Source organism: Brienomyrus brachyistius, chromosome 23, assembly GCF_023856365.1.
Source record: "Brienomyrus brachyistius isolate T26 chromosome 23, BBRACH_0.4, whole genome shotgun sequence".
In the NCBI taxonomy this organism is placed as follows: Eukaryota; Metazoa; Chordata; class Actinopteri; order Osteoglossiformes; family Mormyridae; genus Brienomyrus; species Brienomyrus brachyistius.
In genome coordinates this window covers 16,803,960-16,824,263 of record NC_064555.1, presented here as the reverse complement: position 1 = coordinate 16,824,263, position 20,304 = coordinate 16,803,960, and the positions used below count along the sequence as shown (strand labels likewise).

Here is a 20,304-nt window from a genome sequence, read left to right as displayed (position 1 = left end):
ATGCTGCAAATTCTACATATACAATACACACTATATGGACGAAAGTATTGGGACGCACCTCTTAATCAATGACTTCAGATGTTTCATTCAAACCCACAGGTGAATACAATCGAGCACCAAACCATGCAGTCATGTTTGTAAACATTTGTGAATGACCGGGTCATTCTGAAGAGCTCAGTGAATTCAACTGTGGTTCTGTCATAGGATTCCACCTTTACAGTGTCAGTTTCTAAAATTTCTTTCCTGCTAGATATTCCACAGTCAACTTGTAAGTGGTATTTTTGCAAAGTGGAAGCATTTAGAAACTCACACAAAGTAACAGAGCGGCGTTGCTGAGTACTGAGGCGCATTGCGTGTAAAACCCGCCAGTGCCCAGCTGACTCGGTAACTGCAGAGTTCCAAACTTACTAACCGCAGTACAAAAACCGAGCCGGGAGCTTCATGGACTGGGCTTCCATGGCTGAGCAGGTGCATGGAAGCCTCACATCACCGGCAGAATGCCAAGTGTCGGACAGAGTGGCTCTCTGGATGAGGAGCTCATTTGTGCTTGGATTGTCTGGTCTAGGGAGGAGGCAGGCAGATGTGGTGCTGGGAAGTTGGTGGGTGGGCAGTGTCCCTGAATGTTCAGGGATTAACTCTCAGTGCTTAACATCGCAGTGGGCATCGTGCTACTTTAACATGCTGCCGAGTCGGCTTCATCTGTTGCCCCTGGGGTGGCGTGTGTCTCTGTGTTCAGAAGGTTGCTGGTTCAAATCTCAGGGTTTGCAGAGTGATTTCACTGTTGGACCTCTGAGCAAGACCCTTGACCTCCAGCTTCTCCGGAAAATGTTTGGCCCTGCTTTCTCAAAAAAATAAATAAATAAATAAATAAAGATGGTGTTGCTTTGGATAACTGTCTGCTAAACGAATAAAATGTAACCCCCCCCCCCCACACACGTATGTTCTTTAAACGCTGCCTCACCGACACACTCTGCTGGTAATTAGTGAAGATGCTGCTGGTTCCATGGCCCTGGCCACAGTGTAATCGTACATATAGTGATTAGCCACCATGGCCGTGTAAGTCACCCCAGATGGGAGCCAGAGCTAAATGGATAGGAGGAGGGGCAGGGCTGAGGCACGACACGCCCTCTTTGTGGTACACGGCTGCGGCCTTGGCAAGGCCCACACTAGCGTGATCGCTGGGGCACAGAGGACTGGCTTGGACTCCCTCCTCCGTGGAGCAGGCGTCTCTCCGTGCTGTGGCTGCCCCTCCACCCTCTGGCTGTGGAGCTGACAGGAACGGGAGAGCAGAGGCTGTGGAGGAGCACGTGTATCCAGAGAGGACCTGAGCTTTCACCGGCTCTGACCTCAGCAGGGACGTCCCGCCAGAAGGAGCGCAGTTTCTCGAGTGGAAAAACACAGGTTGGAAAATTTTGTATTTTTTTTTTTTCCCTCACTGCCATATCCTACGTGCTTTTTCATCTGTATTTTGAGAGAACCTGGCTGCTAGGTGACTGTGGCTCTGGAAGCACCACAGGTGTGACGCACGCCTCGGAAGAAAGACCTGACTGTCCTCTGGTCCACGGCCCTGGTGGAGCCGCCAATTTCTGCAGTAGCTGCTTTTATCCATCCATCCAAATTCTCATTCACCTAAAATGGGCTCCAGATTGTGTAAAAGCTTCTTTTGCATCTAAACAAACTTGTGCGTAAAACCTGAAGGTCACCACCTTCTAGTGGGCGGCTGCGTGTGTCCTCTCTCCGTGTGCCCCAGTGTCTCCTCCTGAGCCTGGGATCACAGCAGAGCGGACAGATTAACAGCGTGTCGGGGGGAAGGGCGGGGAGGCCAGATAAAGGGCAACGAGACTAAACACCGTCTCTATCTCTGCGCCCGTCAGCTGTGATTGCCGCAAACAGTCCTTGAATTGCAGGGGAAGACGCGCACACACACACAAACACACACCCGCACATGGACTTGCACTGAGAGTGGCTGAGGAGCACACTGGGAATGGAAAGGCTCACCAGCGAACATAGAGGACTTCGCTGTTGTTCGCCGGCGAGGAGGGATGTAATGATGGGACAGGGGGGCTTGGATGCTGCTGAAGGTCTGGGTGGGGTCTCCATGCTTGCTTGCCCTAAACTCCATCGCTGGATGCTCCCAGTCCTGCTGCTACTACTCCTGCTGCCACCTCGCCTGGAGGGGGCGCTACACTCCAGCTTCCTGCAGCGGCGCCTCAGCGTGCGCGAGCGAAAGGAGATGCAGCGGGAGATCCTGTCCATCTTGGGGCTGCCAGGCCGACCGCGCCCCCATCCGCCACTGCGCCCGCCCTCATCGGCGCCTCTCTTCATGCTGGACCTGTACCATGCCGTGTCTGGTGAGGGAGATGAAAACGACGTCCCAGTGCCGAGATTCAGGCCCGAGCGTGTCAGCTACGGCACGCTACCCACACTCAGCACGCATGTGCCGCCTCTCGGCATCGTGGTCAGCGAGGCCGACACAGTCATGAGCTTCGTCAACGTGGGTGAGTGACAGCCAGAAAAGTTGCAACTGTAAGCATGTCACAGTCTTCAGCAGGTAGCAGCTTTCGGGACGCATTGCATGTGTGCATGTGGTCGCACTAAACAAGGCAGTCAGAAAAGTGTACTGTGTTGACCAAACTTAGGTGGAGTCCTAGGATGATATGTATCTTAGTGACGTGCATCCCTCTTCCTTCCGGTTATCCTGGTCAAAGCCTCGAGGTCCACAGGGTATTGTCCCAATGGGACTCCTGTATATCTCCTCCAGACACAATCCAAGCTTTAGAGATGCTGAGTAGCCTGTGCAAGGAGGTGTCAGGAGGCATGAGACAGAGGCAAGAGGCTCTAAACTGTATTACTCCATCTGAGTAATGTTACATGTTAATACTGAGGGAGTATTGTCAGAGTTAGCACTGGAATATGGATTATTCTTGGACATCCTATTAGGTTTGACTGGTGAGCAGATCTGTGATGCCCACATCCCAGCATGCTGCTGTATCCATTCCCACACTTGTGCTCTGCCCGGCGCTGGTATTCACACTCGTCTCTCAGCCTGGCCCTGGTGTCCACGCCTGTCTCTCTGCCTGGTGCTGGTATTCATACCTGTTTCTCTGCCCGGTGCTTGTATCCACTCCTGTCTCTCAGCCCAGCCCTGGTATTCACACCTATCTCTCCACCCAATGCTGGTATCCACATCTGTCACTTTGCCCAGCGCTGGTATCTACACCTGCCTCTCTGCATGACGCTTCTTCCTTTTCCTAGACTGGCATAACCTCTCTGCCATCGCTCTCCATTTGCCAGTGATAATTACACTGGTTTCCAACTTTGGCAGTATACAAAGCCGTGGTTGCGTTTTCTCACACACTGACCTTCTTTCTAAACTTATCATTTGATTTGAGCTGGATGAACAGACAATGTCACGTAGGGCCTCTGTGTGCCCTCTCGGTGCATCCCCTTAGTGCACCCTCTTCCTGTGTTATCTCCATGTGTCCCATCCCTGTCCTTTCTGTGTGTTCCCACCATGTCTTCTGTCTGTGTTTCCCCTCCCTATCCCCTCTCCATGTGTCCCCTCCATGTGTCCTCTTTGTATGCTCTCCATGGCATCATTATCAGAGTGAAGCTTTCCTTCCTTGTCCGTCTACCTAAATATGAGCAGGAAGTGGTAACCTGGTTGACAGAAAGGCATGGGCTGGGATAAACAAACAGGATGTGTAAGGGGAAAAAACCAGACATAACTGATGTGTGATTCTTAATGTTGTTTTAAAGGTTGTGGTGTTTACTGATCATCCAGCTGTATTTTCTGTGTGAGGAATGTGGTGGTGATTATGACCACAGACGTTAATGTGATGATGCCAGCAGCTCACCCTCCTAATTCCCAGTGGCCACTTAATGCCTCTTCCGGTCTGACATCCTGTAAATATTTTCCTGGTGGATGGGAACAGGCCACACGACTAATAGGCAGGACCTACCTCATTGTGTTTAGCTTTAATATAATTACTATATAATCTATTCATTTTATAGTATAAAATTTAAAATGATATTTCGTTAAATTGATAGAGGAGATTCAGGATAGCAACATGAAGTAATGGAAGAAAGTTCATATGGAATCTGACATGGAAATCATTTGAGGAGCATCTGCTCCCCCAGTAACAATTATAGTCTAATGAAACACTCCCACATGTGTACACATACACACACACAGCTACTGCACCTACGAAGCCAACTAGGGCATCAAGCCGGATATTATCAACACATAAATAAATCCAAATATATCCAGAGGCAAAACACTAAATGTATCCTACATGCACGCAGGTGCACCTACATATACAGACCAAAAAAAATCCCAACCCCCCCCCCCCGTCCCTGACCTGTTGTAAATACACACACACACACACACACACACACACACACACACAAAGACACACACACACGCACGCAGTGGGTGATGCGGCAGGGGACAAATGCAGCTGTGCAGAATTACAGGCCCCACAGAAGCTGGAAAGAAGAGAGACGATAGAATGAGATGAAAATAATGCTGGCAGTGGCTCTAAAAATAGCCGCTGCCCTGTAATTAGCGGGGCAGCGCTCAGCAGCTGCTGTGGCTGCGGTCGTGGTCCCACAGGGGCCTGTAATCACTCTGCAGGCCCGGCCGCGATGCTGCCCTGCTCCTCCGGGCCGGACAAGGACATGCTCCTCCCTTCCTGCCTTCTACACCTTCGTCCTTCCCCTCTGTTGCTCTGTCCTTGCCAGCCACCACATGCTCCGTGTCTCCTTCAGTTCCTGTCTCCCACTCCACTCCACTAGATCTTCACCTGCCTCTCTGTCCATGTATCACATGCCTCGTAAAGCTGCAACTTTTGTCAAAATGACAGTAAGAGGTTATTCAGAGTGATTAATTCAACACTATCCCAATATATATCAGTACAACGCATTCCCTGGTAACACCTAAACTTCCTGTTTCCCTGTGCTAGCCGCAAATATCTAATATTTTGCATAAAGGGGGTGGTACCTGATTGGCCAGTGAGTAGGATGCCCCATGTTCTCGGCCTATTTCAGTGGAGCAAGAGCGCGACCTGCTGCAGCCACGTCCCTACTGGAAGGAATTCCGTTTCGACCTGACACCCCTGCCGCAGGGCGAGACCGTGACGGCCGCAGAGTTCCGCATCTACAAGACGCTGAGCCTGGGACACCGGAGCAACCGCACCCTGCACATCTCTGTCTATGAGATCCTTCGTGAGAACAAGCACAGGTAGGCTAACCTATCTGGACCGCCACCTCCCTATCGGTAACCCTGCTCATTCCCTGCTGCTCGCCTGTCTGTTACCCTGCTCATTCCCTGCTGATTGCCTGTCTGTAACCCTGCTCATTCCCTGCTGCTCGCCTGTCTGTAACCCTGCTCATTCCCTGCTGATTGCCTATGACTCCTGCTGATCGCCTGTCTGTAACCCTGCTCATTCCCTGCTGATCGCCTGTCTGTAACCCTGCTCATTCCCTGCTGATTGCCTGTCTGTAACCCTGCTCATTCCCTGCTGCTCGCCTGTCTGTAACCCTGCTAATTCCCTGCTGATCGCCTGTCTGTAACCCTGCTCATTCCCTGCTGATCGCCTGTCTGTAACCCTGCTCATTCCCTGCTGATCGCCTGTCTGTAACCCTGCTCATTCCCTGCTGATCGCCTGTCTGTAACCCTGCTCATTCCCGATCATCAGGTTTCCCCTCATTTCCCCCATATTTTACCCACCTTTCTCTGTATATGTACTCACGGCCTGAGCTTCTGTCCCCCCAGAGAGCCCGAGTTAGTGCTGCTGGACCTGCAGTCGGTGCCGGCTGGCCAGGAGGGCTGGTTGGCTTTTGACGTCACCTCTGCCAGCAACCGTTGGCTGCTGCACCCACGCAGCAACCTAGGCCTGCGGTTGTACGTGGAGACAGAGGAGGGTGAGCCTTCAGTTTTTAGGGTCACTAACCCTTCCTTTTAGCAGCCGCTGGTTAGTTTGGATTAGTCTGCCTCTAACTGCTTTATTTCTACTTGGTTAATGACAGCTGTTTAAACTGAATTAATTCTACAGTTTGGGGCAATGTGTAGCTTAGCAAGTTAGGGTGCCATAGCTTGTCAGAAGGTTGTCAGGTCAAATCCCAGGATTAACAGTGATTTCACTACTGGGTCCCTGAGCAAAGCCCTTAACCCCTACTTGCTCCAGACATCATCTTTAATTGGCTAAAAGTGTCCGATAAATCAGTGAAATGTATATCTAACTAATTCATTAACTAAATGTTTTTCATAGTTTATTTTGAGGTATTGAGCCCAGAGTAGATAACTGCAGACATTAGAGTTAGCCGGGGGACCCTCTATAGCACATACATCATGAGAAAATTAATCCATATGACCGATTACAGGCGACTAAAAGTGTGGGGGGTGTGAGGATGCAGATGTGGCCCCCCAAAATGTAGTGCAAATGTACAGCACAATGTGTACTAGTTTATGATGTCGTATTAGAATAACAGTATATGAAAAGCAGTGAAATGCAGAGCTGATGAACTGAAATGAACCCCCCACCCCACGTTCTCCAGATCGCTCGCTCTCAGCAGCGTGGGTGGGGCTGGTGGGTCGCCGTGGTCCACGCTCTAAGCAGCCCTTCATGGTGACGTTCTTCCGGGCCAGCCAGGCCCCATGCCGCCCCCCCCGGGCACTCCGGCACAACAGCAACAACAACCAGCGTAAGAGGAAGCCCAAGTACGACCTACCACATCCCAACCGTCCCGGCATTTTCGGTGGGTCTCCGTCTGGCCTGGCATCACGTGTCTATGCTTGTGTGTGTGTTGCAAGCGTGTGCGTCGCAACATGTGTGCATGAGCGCGCAATCAGAATTTGCACCAAATCAAAGCTGAACATTTTAGCAGTGATTCACATTCCAAAAACAGCTTAATGAAGCACAGTAGTTACCAACAACAATATTAACAGTTTTTCCAACCTAATCAGCTGTTTTGGGAAGGTTACTCAGATATTTGATTTTACACCAATTGCACATGCTTACGACCACCTTCCTGGTTGCCAAGTTACTAATAACAGCAACAAAAATAATGAATGAAACATGATGTGTTGTACTATATCATTTCATATTTTATCTACGCTCACTGACCCTAATAGTGAACTGTCTGCTTGGGGCCCAGCGGCCACCAGGGGGCCCTTTGTCTGATCAGCCTGTCAGAATGAGAAGGAAGATGGTCCTGTGTTGTTTCTCTCCATTCTTTCTCCCTCCTTCCTTGTCATTCACGTTTTCTCTCCCTCTTTTATCCTGCCCTCATCCTCCCATCTGCCTTCTCTCTTCTTCTCTTAGATAACAGCCAGCTGACCAGCGGCCGTCAAGCCTGCCAGCGGCACGAACTCTATGTCAGCTTTAGCGACTTGGGCTGGAAGGTGAGACGCCCCCTGCAGGCATGGACAGAGTCAGTGCAGTAAATCTCACATAGTCATTCCAGTAGATGTAATAGCACTGATCAGCCTATACCTCTGCTGGGATTTACATATATATTTAATTTATTTAGCAGATACTATTAATTTATTTAGCAGATAATTTATTTAGCAGCTCTCAGGTACTAAGCTGAAAATGTGCTTGTGTCTCTTTGCCAGGACTGGGTCATAGCACCTCGGGGATATTCTGCCTTCTACTGTGACGGGGAATGTCTGTACCCACTGGGCTCCTGCATGAACGCCACCAACCACGCCATGATCCAGCTGGTGGTATGTGCTCAAAACCCGTGCTCACCGCCAGCCAAAGGAATAGGTGAACTGTCTGCTTAGGGCCCACGGCCACCAGGGGGCCCCCTGTCTGATCAGCCTGTCAGAATGAGAAGGAAGATGACATATGACAACTAGGTTGATTAAGTTTTGTTTTGGGCCCCGAATAGAGGCCCCTGAATGACCCTGCATTTGATAAGCAGTTGGAAGATGGACGGGTACAGTAGAATGACAATAGTAACGGTATTATACTTAAAGTGATTCAAGAGTAACTTCCTCCAACATCACTAATAACTTATTTCACAGTTTAAGTGTAACTCAAAGTACATCCAACAGAATTTAAACTGGGAACACGGGAAAGAGAAACAGGCCAGTGAAGCCATCCTACAGTGTGCCAGTCAATGTCTAGAAGTTTCCACAGGAATACGACGTGCTACGGCCTGTGACTGCGAGTGGCCGCAGGGAGGTAGTCATCACACCACAGCATAACACATTTTCATGTCCAAGATGTCTGCTTTCACTTAAACTTTCTATTTTTTACATACCTCTTTGTCTGAAGGCACGTTTCAAGTGGTTCTGTGACCGCAAGGGAAAACAGGGCCTCTCCCTCAGCCAGATTCCGAGTTCCTTAGGCACTGCGTTCCTGCAAACCCTTGCTATTTAAATACGTAAAACCGTGCCCCCTCTTGGTCGGCGTCGTAACTTGGCGCTATAGAGATGTTCATTGAGATGCCAGCAGAGGGCAGCATGTGGAAGAAGCCTGCTGGATTCTGGGTTTATAATGTCTGGCTTCTGAGACCAATTTTTTATATACATACCCTTAAAGAGGCCTGTAAAGATGGTCTCCCGTCCAAGTACTGGCTAGGCCCAAACCTGCTTAGCTTCAGATGGGTTATCTGGTCTGAACTGCAGGTGCGTCGTATGACGTACTAATGTCAATATATAGAATGTTAGCCTGTAAGCCTAGCTTATTTCACACATGCAAACTGAACACACCAAACTCCAACCTCTAAAAACTGAAAGAAAACTATCTGAAAAGATCCATCCATTATCCTCCGCTTATCCGAGGTCGGGTCACGGGGACAGCAGTCTCAGCAGGGAAACACAGACTTCCCTCTCCCCAGCCACTTCGTCCAGCTCCTCTGGGGGAATCCCGAGGCGTTCCCAGGCCAGCCGAGAGACATAGTCTCTCCAGCATGTCCTGGGTTTTCCTTGGGGCCTCCTCCCAGTGGGACATGCCCGGAACACCTCACCAGGGAGGCGTCCAGGAGGCATCCTGATCAGATGCCTGAGCCACCTCATCTGACTCCTCTCGATGCGGAGGAACAGCGGCTCTACACTGAGTCCCTCCCAGATGACCGAGCTCCTCACCCTATCTCTAAGGGAGAGCCCAGCCATCCTGCGGAGGAAACTCATTTCGCCCCGCTTGTACCCGCATTCTCGTTCTTTAGGTCACAACCCATAGTTCATGACCATAGGTGAGGGTAGGAACGTAGATCGACTGGTAAATCGAGAGCTTTGCCTTTTGGCTCAGCTCTTTCGTCACCATGAGACTCACTGCTGACGCCGCACCGATCCGCCTGTCGATCTTCCGCTCCATTGTTCCCTCACTCGTGAACAAGACCTCGAGATACTTAAACTCCTCCACTTGAGAGAGGACCCCCGGAGAGAGCATTGTACCCTTTTCCGGCTAAGGACCATGGTCTCGGATTTGGAGATGCTGATTCTCATCCCAGCCATTTCACACTCGGCTGCGAACTGTCCCAGTCAGAGCCGAAGGTCACGATCGAATGAAGCCAACAGAACCACATCATCTGCAAAAAGCAGAGACCTAATCCTGAGGTCACCAAAACGGACACCCTCAACGCCCTGGCTACGCCTATAAATTCTGTCCATAAAAGCTATGAACAGAATCGGTGACAAAGGGCAGCCCTGACGAAGTCCAACCCTCACCAGTAACCATGCGGTCATAAGGGAAGCCCAGCACCCCACACTCCCAGAGCACTCCCCACAGGACTCCACGAGGGACACGGTCGAATGCCTAATCCAAGTGCACAAAGACTTGTTGGGCAAACTCCCATGAACCCTCTAAGACCCTGCTGAGAGTATAGAGCTGGTCCACTGTTCCACAGCCAGGGTGAAAACCACACTCCTCCTCCTGAATCCGAGGTTCGACTATCCGACGGACCCTCCTCTCCAGAACGCCCGAATAGACCTTACCAAGGAGGCTGAAGAGTGTGATCCCCCTATAGTTAGAGCACACCCTCTGGTCCCCTTTCTTAAAGAGGGGGACCACCGCTCCCGATGTCCACATGATGCAGACTGATGTGTGGCCTGGCCACAGAGGAGCTTTTTAACCACCTCAGCGACCTGCTCCCCAAAGATAGGGGAGTCCACCCCCAAGTCCCCAGACTCTGCTTCCATGCTGGAAGGTGTGTCGGTGGGATTGAGGAGGTCTTCGAAGTATTCCCTCCACCGACCCAAGACATCCCGAGTTGAGGTCAGCAGCGCCCCATCCCCACCATAAACAATGTTGATGCTGCACCGCTTTCCTGCCCTGAGCCGCCGGATGGTGGACCAGAATCTTCTCGAAGAAGTCCGGAAGTCGTTTTCCATGGTCTTGCTAAACTCCTCCCACACTCGAGTTTTTGCCTCAACAACCGCCGAAGCCGCATTCCGCTTGGCCCGCCGGTACCTGTCAGCTGCCTGTGGAGTCCCACAGGCCAAAAAGGCCCAACAGGGCTCCTTCTCCAGCTTGATGGCATCCCTCACCACCGGTGTCCACCAGCGGGTTCGGGGATTGCCGCCACAGCAGGCACCAACAGCCTTACGGCCACAGCTCCGGTCAGCCGCCTCCACAATGGAGGTATGGAACAAGGCCCATTCAGACTCAATGTCCCCTGCCTCCCGGGTGACATGGGAGAAGCTCTGCCGGAGGTGGGAACTGAAGCTCCTCCTGACAGGGGATTCCACCAGACGTTCCCCGCAGACCATTACTATACGCTTGGGCCTGCCGGGCCTGGCCGGCTTCCTCCCCCACCAGCGGAGCCAACCCACCACCAGGTAGTGATCAGTTGACAGCTCCGCCCCTCTCTTCACCCAAGTGTCCAAGACATGCAGCCACAAGTCTGATGACACGACCACAAAGTCGATCATCGAACTGCGGCCTAGGGTGTCCTGGTGCCAAGTGCACATATGGACACCCTTATGCTTGAACATGGTGTTCATTATGGACAATCCGTGATGAGTACAGAAGTCCAATAACAAAACACCGCTCGGGTTCAGATAGGGGGGGGCGTTCCTCCCTATCACGCCCCTCCAGGTCTCAATGTTATTGCCCACGTGAGCATTGAAGTCCCCCAGAAGAACAAGAGAGTCCCCAGAAGGGGTGCTCTCCAACACCGCTCAGCGAATAAGCGCAAACAATAGTCAGAACCCACCCAAAGGCGAAGGAAGGTTACCCTCTCGTCCACTGTGGTAAACCCCAGCCAGGTGCCCAGCCAGGGGGCAATAAGTATGCCCACCCCTACCTGGCGCCTCTCCCCGTGAGCAACTCCAGAATGGAAGAGTGTCCAACCCCCCTCGAGGAAACTGGTTCCATAGCCCAAGCTGTGCGTCAAGGTGAGCCCGACTGTATCTAGTTGGAACCTGAAAACCTCACGCACCAGCTCAGGCTCCTTCCCCGCCAGAGAGGTGACATTCTTTGTCTAAATGGACATTCCATTTAGAGCTAGCTTCTGCAGCCGAGGATCGGACCACCAAGGTCCCGCCTTCGGCCACTGCCCAACTCACACTGCACCCGACCCCTATGGCCCCTCCTACAGGTGGTGAGCCCATTGGAGGGGGGACCCACGTGCCTTCTTCGAGCTGTGCCCGACCAGGCCCCATGGGTGTAGGCCTGCTCACCATCGAGCCCCATGCCCGGGCCTGGTTCCGGGGGGGCACCAGTGACCCGCATCCGGGCAAGGGAAATTGTGGATCCATAATTTTTTTCATCATAAGGAATACACCGAAACTTGAGCCGCACTTCGTCTGGTTCCCCACCCAGGACCTGTTTGCCTTGGGTGACCCTACTAGGGGCATAAAGCCCCGGGCAACTCCTGGGATCACTGGAACACGCAAACCCCTCCACCACAATAAGGTGTCGGCTCCAGGAGGGAAAGGATGACGTAAAAAATAACCCCTAATTACCACAAATGGGTCATTTGTTTGCTGCTTATTAGTTACAAATATGCTGGTTAAATATACTAGAATATAAACTAATAAAACCCTAACATCTTCCAACAGTTATGTGCTTGTATATGAGTCAGGAGTGTAAAACGGGTAGAGCTCATGGCTGTAATCAGGTTTATGCCTAATTGTGGGGCTGAATAACAGACAGAGTGTGACCTATGACCTTCCTCAGGTCCACCTGCTGAAGCCAGACGAGGTGCCCAAAGCCTGTTGTGCCCCCACCAAGCTCAGCCCCATCTCCGTCCTCTTCTATGACGACAGCAACAACGTCATCCTCAAGAAGCACCGCAATATGGTGGTCAAGACATGCGGCTGCCTGTAGCGCTGCTCGTCCAATCACAAGGCGGATGAAGCTCTTGTGCCCGTCCCCCCCAAGGGCTCACAGCCACGGCATTGGCTGTATTGGCCCCGTATTTCCCCACGAGTACTAAAGCGTTAACACAAGGATATTTTAAAGCAAACAGCACCTTACTCATACTGGCAGAGAGCTGAGAGATTCATAAACAGGAGGTACGTGTACAATTCAGCTGCGGCTTGTAGGCAACAGCAGTACCGAACTACAAACGCAACAAGCAAGCAGTGAATGAAAGAAGGGGCCTGTTACGGTTGAAGGATATGCCATGCATGTGTAACCTCTGGCAGTTCATCCTTTTGATTAAGCAGGCTTGCATGAGGGACAGAACAAATTACACCCTACGCTTTTCCGAATTTTTTTTTGCCGTTATAGCCTAACTGGAAAATTACAGGGATATTAAAAATGCAGTATTCTTGAAAGCCCTTATTAGTGCAGCGGTGATATTTTCAAAATGCAGGTGTGGTTCAGAACTACATGTCCCTGGAAGTAGCCATGAGAGTTCACTGTGAAGGTTTAAGGGAAATGGCACTTAAGAATAGTTTGCTAAGCTGATGTCACTATACCAGAACAAAATGTTAATCTATATAAACTTATGTATAATAATTAAAAAAAATCTAAATACCGAATATACACACATTAACAGGTCTTGGGTCTTTTTTTGCCATCTTGCCACTTCGTGTAGCCCTGTCTCTGAAGCATCCAATTTCTGAGCAGCTCAGGGGAGATGATGTGTTGCTAGGCGAGCAAATCCCACTTCTCAGGCTGACAAACTAAAGAATTACTCTAAATCAGCGTTTCCCGATCCAGTCCTCAAGGACCCACAGACAGTCCACCTTTTGTACCAGGAGCTGGGAACGAGCACAAATGTGGGCTGTCTGACAGGCAGCAAAAACAAGGACTGTCTGTGGTTCCCCGAGGGCCGAGATGGGAAACACTGCTCTAAATGTCATCTGAGATTTACTTGCTATCCCTGTAAGCCGCACTCTATGATGGTGGCCCTAGGAGCAGCAACAGTGTATTTTAATTGCAGTTTACCTTCCATCAGTCTCCAAAATAAACCTGAGGAGAGGCCTTCAGACCTCTGTGCTGTATCAGCATTGTGCTTTTCAAAACTGCCTGGTTTTAGTCTACAAATGCTGTGCAGGGTGTCTTGGTGCCCAAGGTGCTTAACTAGTCCCAGTGGTACCTCTGGGAGAACCGGGCAGGTGACCTTAAAACCAAAAATCACCATCAAGATTCTGCGACTTTCGGGGCCTTGATCCTAGATCACAGTGTGATGGTGACATTGTTTAAGTACCAACCGGATAATCGCTGGCCTTCTTGCCAGAAAAAAACACAGCAAGGAAGCCCCTATTTGGATCCTGCGACACCCCCGGCTGGTCCAGTCAACAAGCAGAACAGCAAACAGTATCTTCAAGAAGACTCCCAGAGTACATAATCATGGTGAACAAACATTTAATAAAAACGCTTACAATCGAAAAAAAAAAAAAGCAAAACTAAATGGTAGAAAACGTCATCAAAAAAACACTGCGACGTTTGTAAATTCTTTGTTTCCAGAGAAATGTGCAACGACCGACTTCCAACCAAAATCAAAAGATTGCCAGCACTAATCAACAATTTAGAGACTGGGGTGAGTTAAACATGGCTGATTAGGCGACAAAAGATGATTATTTCCTGATAAAGACCCAGTATTTCCCCATTAGTACTGAAGCGTTAACACAAGGACATTTTAAAGCAAACAGCACCTTACTCATACTGGCAGAGAGCTGAGAGATTCATAAACAGGAGGTATGTGTACAATTCAGCTGCGGCTTGTAGGCAACAGCAGTACCGAATTAAACGCAACAAGCAAACAGGCTTTTCATTATGCTACTGATTCACTGTTTATTTGCCAAGCAAAACAGCATTATCCAAACTTGCCATGTTCCTGTTTATTTGACCATGTGTTTAATGTTAAGTGCATTGTCTAGGGCACAACAGAAATTCCCCACGTGGCCCTTAAACCAACAAGATTCTGAGCAATCTGCACCTGAACTGCTATACCAACACCGCCAAGTGGATCTGACCTGAACTATTAGAGATTAACACTCAGAGGAGGTCATATAAAGCACCAATCTAAAAAGTGTAGCATTCAGCAAACCACATACATGAGGGGGGGACAGTCCCAAGGTCAGGCCATTTGATTAAAAAATAGTAATAATTCAACCATTTTGCCTATTGAGGTTCTTTAGACGGTGACTGTGCCACCTGTCTGTCTGCCGTGGAATTACACTGAAGCAGATTAGGGAAATAAAAGTGTCAGGTAAGATTTTATGTTGTGTGTGGGGGAGGTAAGAGGTGGGACCTATCCAAGGGGTGCAGAAGAGAACAGTGGCTGGCCAGGTAATTAAAATGAGTACAAAATAAAGATGGGAAAAGTCAATATCCCAACACCATCTTCCCAATAGGCTCATGTCCCAGACGGTGCCAAGTAAACAATCCCCCCACCCCCCAGGTCCACGTCAGTCTCGTCTGTCAAAATTCAGGTCTTCAATCCATGTGCCGCAAAATCCAAGTCTGTGGGTAAGGAGAAAAAAAAAAGACCACACAAACCATTTATGTTCCTGTGAAACAGTCTGGTACGATTACAAACATGATCATCGGAGGACGGGCCTGGATACTTGCCACTGTGCTCATGCCTGAACATCCACCAGCTCAGTGGGCAAAGGGGACTTGGGGTGCTTACTCTCAAAGTGCTGCTTGAATGTCTTGGGATCTGGCATCTGAGTCTATCAGGAAAAGACAACCAGCATATGACCATATAGAAGACCCATACAGGCCAGAGTTGTTATAATTAACAAAAAACTATAGGAATATATTTTCTCAAAATGAAATGACAAAAATTAAATAAAAACTGCAACTAAACAAAAACTATAAATATTGCTTCCAAAATTAACAAGTCAAATATTTAAATACTATTTAAGCTGCAGTAATGATTTGTTCATTTTTCCTCCTTGATGGAAATCATTCACAAACATAATCCGTGTATTACCCTTAGATGACCAATAATACCATGTTCCAATATTGGAACAGTCCAATTTTTTTCCCAATTTTGAGTACATAATGTGCACTGCAATTCGTGTTGAACTGACCGACCCCCGCACACAGGGAAGGTGAAGCGCAGACAGAGAGAGGACCGACCCCGCACACGGGGAAGGTGAAGCGCAGAGAGAGGACCGACCCCGCACACGGGGAAGGTGAAGCGCAGACAGAGAGAGGACCGACCCCGCACACGGGGAAGGTGAAGCGCAGACAGAGAGAGGACCGACCCCGCACACGGGGAAGGTGAAGCGCAGACAGAGAGAGGACCGACCCCGCACACGGGGAAGGTGAAGCGCAGACAGAGAGAGGACCGACCCCGCACACGGGGAAGGTGAAGCGCAGACAGAGAGAGGACCGACCCCGCACACGGGGAAGGTGAAGCGCAGGCAGAGAGAGGACCGACCCCGCACACGGGGAAGGTGAAGCGCAGACAGAGAGAGGACCGACCCCGCACACGGGGAAGGTGAAGCGCAGACAGAGAGAGGACCGACCCCGCACACGGGGAAGGTGAAGCGCAGACAGAGAGAGGACCGACCCCGCACACGGGGAAGGTGAAGCGCAGACAGAGAGAGGACCGACCCCGCACACAGGGAAGGTGAAGCGCAGACAGAGAGAGGACCGACCCCGCACACGGGGAAGGTGAAGCGCAGACAGAGAGAGGACCGACCCCGCACACAGGGAAGGTGAAGCGCAGACAGAGAGAGAGAGCACTGACCCGGCACACAGGGCAGGTGTAGACGAGCGCAGCCTTGGCTGCAGTCTTCTGATCGGCGCCCTGCTGCTTCTTCTTCTCTGCTGCCTTCTTGGCATTCTTCTGCTGGGACTGGATTTTCTGCTGCCCGCGAGCCATGGCCTTCCTGAGACATACACCCATCCCACTGTCATTCTGTCGTCAAGCCAACACTTGCTACTCATTAGGACTGGTTTAGCACACTCACACAGCTCAATACTTCACAATGAGCAGTACAACTCCTTTAACTTGACCCGCCTAATGTGTAGTAATCGGTATGCATACTTATTCACAATACTACTAGTCGTTAAGACTTACGAGGGCGGGGTGCCGAGGCAGGGCAAAGAGGAAAGACAAAATCTTTAGAGGTCTTTAGAAATATGCTATTTGACCCGTTGGTTTTTCGATTTTATTTTCAACCCACAACCTCTTTTCAATTTAAACGCCAAATTCACGGTTATATGTGACGGAGAGGTCCCGCACACCGACCACACTGTCAAAGCAAATCTCGTCGCCTGTGAATAATTATGTCCGATTGAAGTTCACGAACAAGTGATATCACTAAACTTGAAGCAAACGTTACCAACAGTTACCACAGACGACGAATGCTGATAAGCTAAGTTGGGGAGCTACCAAAACATCATTTGGGTTCCATCACTTAAAGCTCGACCCTTTGATGGGCCTACGGCCGGGCTCAGCGCGTGACGGCCGGCCTTACTCGCATCCGTCGCGGCCTCCTAGCTAGCCAGCTAATCGTTTCTCATCGCTCGCTTATATCAATCTTGTTAATTTAATTAATTCCAAAATGAATTTTTATTAACACGTGCTTAGCGCATGACGCTCCATGAATGATTTAAAAAAATCACCGAAACTATTTCTAAGTATAATTCATATTTTAAAAAAATAAAATTACCTTGGCGCTTCGCTCTTCCTCGCCCTCGCTTTTCTTCCTCTCAACAAATACGCAGACGGAAGTCTACACTATAAAATGAACCGGGGGTAAAACGCCACTAAGAAATCATACATCGCCACCTAGCGGAGCGGGGATGTGATACGAGCGGAAGAAATTAGGGAAATTGTGTGACTTTTTTTTTTTTTTTTGGTCAGCAGTACCTTTGCATTGCACCTTGCAGCTTTGGGGGTCGAATCACGGCCCCTCTGCATATCCTTGAGCTATGGGACGACACACATGGTCCACTCATGCAGTGCACATACAGTAGTCGAACGTCTAGCCCTAGAAGTGTGAAATGACTGCTACCTTCTGATCCACCACGTTGTGTCAAACGCTGCGGTCGCTGCGCGTGTTGCCCAGATTTTTATGTCTAGCGGAAACCGTGCGCGTCGACTGCGCATGTGCCAGATAATTGACTAGGTATATCCAGTAGGTAGCATGTATGTAAACCTTGTCCTTTCAATTTGTTTAGCTCAAAACAACAAATTTCAATAGCTCTGGAAACTTCTTGGTTTTCCATTATATAATATTGATACTATGTCCGTTTAAAGTACAAAACATAGAAGCTACTGACTAATAAGTATAAAGGTAAACGATACATATATGTCAAGTGTCTCTTACGCATTAAACTATGGGGAACAATGCACACCATGTAACTTTCATATATGTTTTATTAATAAATTATTATTTATTAATAATGGCACTGTGTCAGATCACCATCGGCAAATATACGCGAAACTCACTCGGAAAGCGTGAAGTACGACCCTACCTTAACACATATGCGTTCGAAGTATCGTCACGTGCCAGCGCAGGCGCTGTTTGTTACAAATTTACAATCAATCTCTGTCCATAAGGTGGCGACAGTTACTCACGGATCAGAAGTGCCTCGTTCTCTTTTCTGTACATTCTTTTTCACACCACAATGATATCAAAGAGACGTGTGAGCATGGGGTGGGGGCGAGGGGCTCAGAATATTGCTGGATAACTTTATTATGAACTGTTAAATGTGCATCACTTAGTATTAAAATATGCAGAATCCATCCATCCATTTTATAAACCGCTTATCCTACTGGGTCGCGGGGTATGCAGAATCCTTGCGACAATATTTATTCATAATAATAATAGATTGTTGTATAGGTTTAGGTTAAGTATATCATTATAGTTTATTTATTATAATCATTTCACAAGTGAGTTAAGTGCCTCACTCAAACGTCCAACAATGAAATTACTCTGCCAACTCTGGTATTCAAACTAGTGACTTTCCAATCTCAGGCACAAAATCCTAACCCACTGAAGTGAAAGGGCAGACTTGGCATGTAACGCAGGCATGAAGAGTTCATGGACCTCCTTGGTGTTCTGCATTACGGACCGCGGGCTCAGTGACCTGCTTGTCAGGGTGTGAGCCAGCTGAAGTTCTCTGAACTTCCTTACTGCCAACAGAATTTGAAACTGGATCTCTGCAAATCTCTCCCCAGTGCGGATAAAGTTTCTAATTTTCATGCCTGTTAAATCAATTGATGATAGAAGAGCAAAGGCGTTAAACTATGTAGCATGAATCCATAGGTGGATTCACTTGGAACATTTAATAGGAAAAGGTGTTAAGTTATGTAGCGTGACTCTACAATACGATTCACTTGGAAACAGTCTGTTAAGGTGCAGCCCTTATGCATGTCCCTGCTGCATTGCTCTTACCCCACATCTACAATGTTAGTCATGTACTTGTGCTCTTTTTCAGCTAAGCGGCCTCTAGAAAAATTCATTCTATTGTGAACCGTAGAAATGTCTGAAGGCCCATGTTCTCATCCCACACGGCACCACATGGTGAAAATGGGCAACGGTGGATGGGAGTTGCTGGGCTGGATGACTGTGCTGTTTCCTACCTCTTGTGGAGTTGGGGTTAAGTGGTCAGTGTACGTCACGACGCCGCCTATTTAATCAGCCAATGAGAATGACAGACTGCTCATGTGACCCCCCTCCCCCTCAAAAGAACACCTCTGCCTTTATTGTTGTTTATGGAAAAGTGTTCTTTACCTTTGTCTATTGTTTTTTGTATTGTTTTTTTCTCACGCAATGGAAATAACCTGGAATATTCGCGAATGACAATAAGATACACAAAGGACACTAGGTCCCATGCACAAGAGCCTGTGTCACGTACAGGATGTGAAAAGTAGTTGCTCAAACACTTCAAACTTAGAAAGGCGGCATTCTGCCTCTGCATGGAGCCCCATGGGGAGCGGGAGGCACCCGAGCTGCTGGCTCTCTGCTCCGGTTATGCCTCCAGAACATGAGAAAAATGTAAATATTTAGTTACTCAGCTCGTAAGCCTTGAGTTTACACCAGCAGTTCCTGTAGGATTAGTAGTATCATTTAGTCATCTACAAAACTGAACTCAGCACAATGGTGCAATAAACTTACAACATTTGCTGCGTGACTGACTGGCTCTCTGTACTCAATGTACCAGGGCTTATAGTGAGCTATAGTGCTAGCTTCCTTGCATGGTGTTCCCTCATGGAATAATGTTTGACTGTCTGTCTGTCCATGTGTAGCTTATTTGCCTTTATTCTTTATTTCTCGCTATCGTTTACACTCATGACTTTGAGCAAATTACAGGTGGAGAGATATGCTGGGCCTGTGTGTGTGTGTGTGTGTGCATTGTTGTGATTATTACATTGAAGGGTTTGTCCCCACAATGTGATAAAAACCTGTTATTTTTGACTTTGTGGGGACATTTTTCTGGCCGCCACAAGGGGAAACTCAATTTTATAAAAATCCGTGACTACAATCAAAAAACTAAATATGCCAAAAGTCTCATATTAGGTTTGGTTACTTATGGTTGAGGTTAGGGCTGGGCAGGGGATAAGGTCATCGTATCTTGGTTATAGATTGTTGATAGTGAGCTCGGCCTGGTGTGTGTGATTGTGTGCATGTTTGACCCTGTTTTGGAGTGACTTCTGGAGTGATAAAGGGGTACAGATGATAACTAAACAAGTATGTAGGTAGAAGCAGTTGAAGAAAAACAGCTTTTATAACCAGACTTGTCCTTGATGGTTTAACAACAGAGATCGCATTTGTGACCTCAGCTGTGACAGCAGACAGCAGAGAACATTGTTACTGGAATCACTGGCCTCTCTGATGCATGGGAACAGGCCTTAAGCGCAGCTCATTTTTATTTTGCTTTTAAAATATATCATGTTTCCTAATCGTTTGCCGGTGTCAGAATCCAGGCA

At 48.8% G+C, this 20,304-nt stretch overlaps 2 protein-coding genes and 1 long non-coding RNA gene across 4 annotated transcripts; 2 read left to right on the top strand and 1 right to left on the bottom strand.

Moving 5' to 3' along the window:
• The first annotated feature begins 1,139 nt into the window (after positions 1–1,139).
• bmp8a (bone morphogenetic protein 8a) lies at positions 1,140–12,954 on the top strand. The gene is made up of 7 exons (XM_048993614.1): positions 1,140–2,498; positions 5,050–5,242; positions 5,777–5,925; positions 6,559–6,759; positions 7,326–7,405; positions 7,619–7,729; positions 12,132–12,954. Exons 1-7 carry the CDS (start codon positions 1,985–1,987, stop codon positions 12,279–12,281), a joined length of 1,398 nt encoding a protein of 465 aa, XP_048849571.1. The 5' UTR covers positions 1,140–1,984; the 3' UTR covers positions 12,282–12,954.
• A 798-nt stretch (positions 12,955–13,752) lies between these two features.
• zgc:91910 (Zinc finger protein 706-like) lies at positions 13,753–17,106 on the bottom strand. The gene is made up of 4 exons (XM_048993615.1): positions 17,039–17,106; positions 16,111–16,252; positions 14,979–15,082; positions 13,753–14,870 (listed from the first exon to the last, which is right to left on the bottom strand). The coding sequence occupies exons 2-3, from the start codon at positions 16,243–16,245 to the stop codon at positions 14,987–14,989; spliced, it is 231 nt and encodes a 76-aa protein (XP_048849572.1). The 5' UTR covers positions 16,246–16,252; positions 17,039–17,106; the 3' UTR covers positions 13,753–14,870; positions 14,979–14,986.
• On the top strand, positions 15,403–16,101 carry LOC125719112 (uncharacterized). 2 transcript variants are annotated; one of them, XR_007385016.1, is made up of 4 exons: positions 15,403–15,510; positions 15,683–15,770; positions 15,815–15,946; positions 15,991–16,101. It is a non-coding gene; the product is annotated as an uncharacterized LOC125719112 (long non-coding RNA). The 2 variants fall into 2 exon arrangements; XR_007385015.1 differs by having other exon boundaries at positions 15,639–15,770.
• Positions 17,107–20,304: the final 3,198 nt, after the last annotated feature.